The 4,955-nt window shown below is 44.7% G+C and overlaps 1 protein-coding gene across 1 annotated transcript; it reads right to left on the minus strand.

The window, feature by feature from the left end:
• Positions 1–4,397: 4,397 nt before the first annotated feature.
• Positions 4,398–4,949, minus strand: LOC127749564 (uncharacterized). The gene has a single exon (XM_052268216.1). It carries the CDS (start codon positions 4,931–4,933, stop codon positions 4,517–4,519), a length of 417 nt encoding a protein of 138 aa, XP_052124176.1. The 5' UTR covers positions 4,934–4,949; the 3' UTR covers positions 4,398–4,516.
• Positions 4,950–4,955: the final 6 nt, after the last annotated feature.

Raw genomic sequence — 4,955 nt, forward strand, 5'->3', positions numbered from 1 at the left:
TTATCTACTACAACTCTGATTTTTTAACAATCTGTAAGACTTACAACTTTTAATGAATACCTTTATCAACTAATTTTGGTCTTTCCTTCCATACCGCATACCTACATCAATGTTAATGTTTGCACTAATGTGAACGCAAAAAGCATATAAAAGCATAATTCAGAAGGAAACGCAAAGAAACTATTTAAGAAGCCGTAACATTAGTAAGAAAACACTAAAAAGCATAAAAACGCATAATCAGCGCATGCAAGTTTTTGAGAGCTATATGCGCGCAAGGCGCGTCGCAGCGTAACAGTATCTCGTGAGATATCGCGGAGCCCAAGGCGAAGCCTGTTACGCGAGACGTTGTTTGGCGTTCATACAGGTAGTAGTTTGAGAAGCTTTCCATTTCGTAGCCAGTCAGTCCCAAAAACAATTTTAGAAGAGGAATAGACGTTTTATCCATAGCGGATATTCGTACAGTCCCCCAAATATCGCTAGTTTTGTCCAGCGACAACCTCTTCAGTGTGGTCAATATTTGAAATTATGGCCACGGTGTTTGATGCATAGTTGTCATAAAAATCAAACACCGTGGCCAGAATTTTGATTACAATTAAGAGTTTGTCGCTGGAAACTATTAGCGTGCGGCGTTGCCACATCGTTTAGATACAAGGTCTATATCTTTTAACTTCATGAAGAGAAGTATTTGTAGCATTACCAATCTGAGGAAGATATCTGCTGCACTGTCTCTGACCATTTTTAATTTGAGGTTGAACAGAAAAAGCAATACAGGTCTTCTTAAATACAAGGGAAAATTCATTCGAGGAAATTTGTTCGAAAACAGGCAGCTATATAGCAGCTACTTGTCGGACGTCCAACGCTAGTAGTTAAATAGAAGGGAAAATTCATTGGAGGACGGGCAGCCACCAAATTCCTACATTCTGTTGGTACCACTGTTAACCCGCGCCTGCGCCCCTCTGGACTGCCCATTGTTGTTGTCAACCGAGCCCTCCGCCGTCCGCCCGAGTGCCTCACCGGTGCGTAGCCTCGCAGGAGACGGCACTCGGTCCCCTTTCTGGGCAGGACCACGCCGAGCAGAAGGCATTTTTGGAGAAGCGTGGAAACTGTGATCTAAGCAACGGTAGATAAAGAAAGCCTGATATTTTGAATCGGGCGTAGTCTTTGATCCATGAGCAATGTTTTAAAAACCCCAGCCGGCCCGATCAATGTCAGGACTCGCCGTAAACGTAAGTTATTTTGTCGTGTTCAAAGTCCGTATATTTATTTAATTTTCCGGACAACCAGACTCGAGCGCCAACAAATTGAAAGTGTTACGGATTATGCTCAAAAAGCCCTTTCCAATGGTATAGAAGAGTGACTCATCGGCTCTGAGTCACTGTTCTATACAATTACCGATTTTTTTGTTATGTAGGCACTAGAAACCAGCACATCATCCAGATGTGTTTTCCGTTGTGCCACAGGACATTTGGGCCACCAAGTTGTTGTTTTTTCAACACGTCTTTATTAACAATTTGCGTTAACAAAGTTGAGGCACAGAGAGGCAGGGGCTGGATTGTGAGGGCTATGTGGAGGATGTGGCTCCTGAATTATAATATGTGTGGTATGTACAGTTAATGATGAAAGGTCCCAACATCGACATATATGCAAACACCTAGTAATGAAAATTTATTGCCATTCAATTGCTGAGGTGGTCCATTAAGCAACAGAAGGTCATGAGGATGTGGCTGTTTTTCCTCTTCCTCAGCAAGAAGGCCTTGGGCATCCTTCACTGTGCCAATTGGATCTGCCGAGTGCGCTTAAAGACCCCAGCTTTTGAGAGCATGTTTGATCTTCTCCACCTGTGTTTTATGAGCTGGACTGCAAGTTCTTTTTGCTGTTGATAGAGAAGATCAGGCAGGATGTTGCCCACATTGAAACCAGGACCAGTCAGCACCAGTCTGACACAACTCCACAATGTCACACAACACACTTTACCGGTGAAAGATTCTTCGCCATGTACTATTAAAAATAGACTGGCATTTGATGAAGGTGGGTACTAAAATTGCAGATGGATAGGATGGTGATTGTGGGACGAAAAGTACATCACTATTACTTTCTGTTGTTGTTAGATTGTGGACACACGCTGCACAGTCCATTGAAATCAATTTTTTCAAAGCGCCAAGCAAGAGCCAAGCTGAACCCTGTGCCTACAGTGGAACAGCACGTTGGTCTTCATCATTTATAACATTTATTTCCTCGGACGAGGGAGGGCTCTGCACTCACCCCACTTTGCTCTGAGCTTCTTCCTTCAAGCAGAGTACGAAGGTCACTAAGAAGGAATGAATCGTCATCAGCACAGTTTTGATCTCTGGCTTTGCCAGAGAAGCGGGTGATGAGGCATGGTTTGAGAGCTGCTGTGAATTGAGTAGTAGTCACATCAGTGCTGGAGCCACAGCACTGACGTATGCAGCAGAACAAGTTCTCAAGTGCATCTTGATTAAGATTGCGCAGTCTCAATACAGTAACTTTTTCTCTCCGAAGTTGCTGCCATATCCACTGCATACCCCTCACAGACTCAATCCACCCCTTGACGCATGGAGGAACATGACGAGTACCGTTGGACTTTGGAATGTAGACCCAGTTTTGCAGTGTTTTGATCATTTCAGGCCACTTTTTATGATGTATGGATTTTTCAGTAACATTAACTCTGTTCTCTTTCACTGTTTCAGACCTTTTATCACTGGGTACATTTGTCAAATCAAAGCAGGTGTCCACATATTCTAAAAATTCAGCAGTGACCAGGCAATTTGGAAGTTGTACGCCACCAGACACCGTAAAAAAGTCGTCATCCCCCTTGCCACCCTGGAGCTTAGAGTTTGTACAGCGTACTTCACACGCATCTTGTACTTGCCCTGGGGATGCAAATGTTTAACAGTGAGGGGTGACATCTGGAACAAGGACTCATCCAATTTGAAATATTCAATTATGTGACGAAAGTTGGCAATCTTTCCTGGGGCATACTCAAGATTACTGGACAGAAAGTTGTTCCGAATATTTTTAAAGATGTGAGGAATATCGTAGATGTGGACAAGCTTTAAGTCAACAACTGTATAAAAGAGATCATCATCTGTTACAGAGGAAGAGGACTTCAGCTCTGACACAGCTCCTCGATTGGTGGGCCCCTGGTCCGATACACTGTCCAACACATTGAGACCTATCTCAGAAAGAGATTTTACCACATCTGTGATAAGGATCGTCAACATGTGCGAAGGGCAGGTCTTATGCACCAGGTAATAGGCTAAAGGCTGGGTCCACTTGTGTGTCCCCAGGCCTTGTTTTGTTTTAGTCAGGTGTAGTGCATGATTTCTCAGATGCATTATCTGTTGCCCCACAGGACATCTGGGCTATTAAGTGGAAGAAAATTCCACAGACTAGATAAATTGTGCACAACTGTACAGTAGAGATATGGTTGGTATAGGATTAATGTACTCTTATATTATTGAACTTACTTATTGGGTTTTTTATTTTTATTTTTGACAACTTATCCTCTGGGGCATACTCCTGCAGGTCAAAACACTCATCCTCCACAATTCGTTTTCTTTTTTCTGCAACAAGTGAGTTCGAGATCTAGAACAACACGGCTCAAAGCAATGGTAACAAAAGTTATCTTCAACTTTTGCAACATTACCAGGGCTTGTAGCAGCAGGTTGCACAGTTTCTGTAGTGAAGGTGAATCCTGGAGATTTTTGAATGGAGATGGTGGATGGAGATGGAGGAAGATGAATTATGGGTCTCTTTGGAGATGAAATGAATGTGGTGGTGTTCTGTGCACTGGTGGAAGTTTTGATGTGGATGGCTGAGGTGAGGAGACTGAAGCAAAAGCCCCAAATTTAAAAGGCATGTTAAGAGTGGTGTTTCTAGCAAACGAAAATCCTAGACATGGAAAAGCAAAAGCTCCATGTTATAGTGTGTTGAAGTCAGTAAAGAAATTTACGTAAGGACCCATATGGTAAAAAAACATATTGAATGAACTGCCATGTAACCACATTTTATTTATCTATTATTTTTGCTTTTAGGCTCTGCTAAATAGATGCAATATCTGTTGCCCCACAGGACATCTGGGCCACCAAGTTGAGGCAAGCTCCAGAAGGAAGATTAATTGTGCATCTTAAAAGCTGCTATATATCGTAGCATGGCAGCATCAATGAAGGTCCACATTATTTTTTTTAGGTGTACACAGCTTATCATTTTTACCTGCAGCACAGTACCATGGAGCTCCTCTCATCACCTCATCAGAAAGGCCGCTTTCACGAAGAAATGTCCACCAAAAAAATGTCCACCGACACTTGGTCCCCCCACTTAAAATGTCCTTGAGTTAATCAGGGCCAATAACATAAAATGGCAAATGAAATAAGGGCCAACGTAGTTCATACTTTATTGTCCAAGTCACTCATGGATTTTAATATTGTACGCAACAGCCTCTAGGTAGCGCATGACCTCATCCCTCTCCTTGTAGTCTTCGAAGCTGTTGGCCAGGTTATGCAGTCGCCGCTGGCACATCTTGTTGGCACTTCTTGTTGGTCGGCTGCTTGATGTTGATGTGCCCCGCGCGCAGCTGGGCGAGTAGCTGGCGGAAGTCGTGCTCCTCGTCGATCACCTCGTCCAGGAACTTCCAGATGTTGGCGTGGTGCACGACGAGGAGCTTCTGGAACTTGGAGTGCCAGCCTTCCACGACGTTGTTGGTCCTCGCTTGGTCGTCCACGGCCTGCTGGTGGACGTTCCACAGCGCAGGAGGGAAGCGGGGAGGCACTGCTCGGCGACGGCGCAAGGTAGCACCCCGGAGGTAGGTGCTCTCCATTGTCGTCGCCAGAGGCACGACCCGGTCGTCCATCGCGTCGACCACGGCGTCGAAGGTCGCGTCCAGCTCCGGGATGGGGACGAAGGGGAGCGCCATCAGGCGCTGCACGTCCCTGCGC

Source organism: Frankliniella occidentalis, unplaced genomic scaffold (assembly GCF_000697945.3).
Source record: "Frankliniella occidentalis isolate FOCC.00 unplaced genomic scaffold, Focc_3.1 Scaffold65, whole genome shotgun sequence".
NCBI classification, from domain to species: Eukaryota; Metazoa; Arthropoda; class Insecta; order Thysanoptera; family Thripidae; genus Frankliniella; species Frankliniella occidentalis.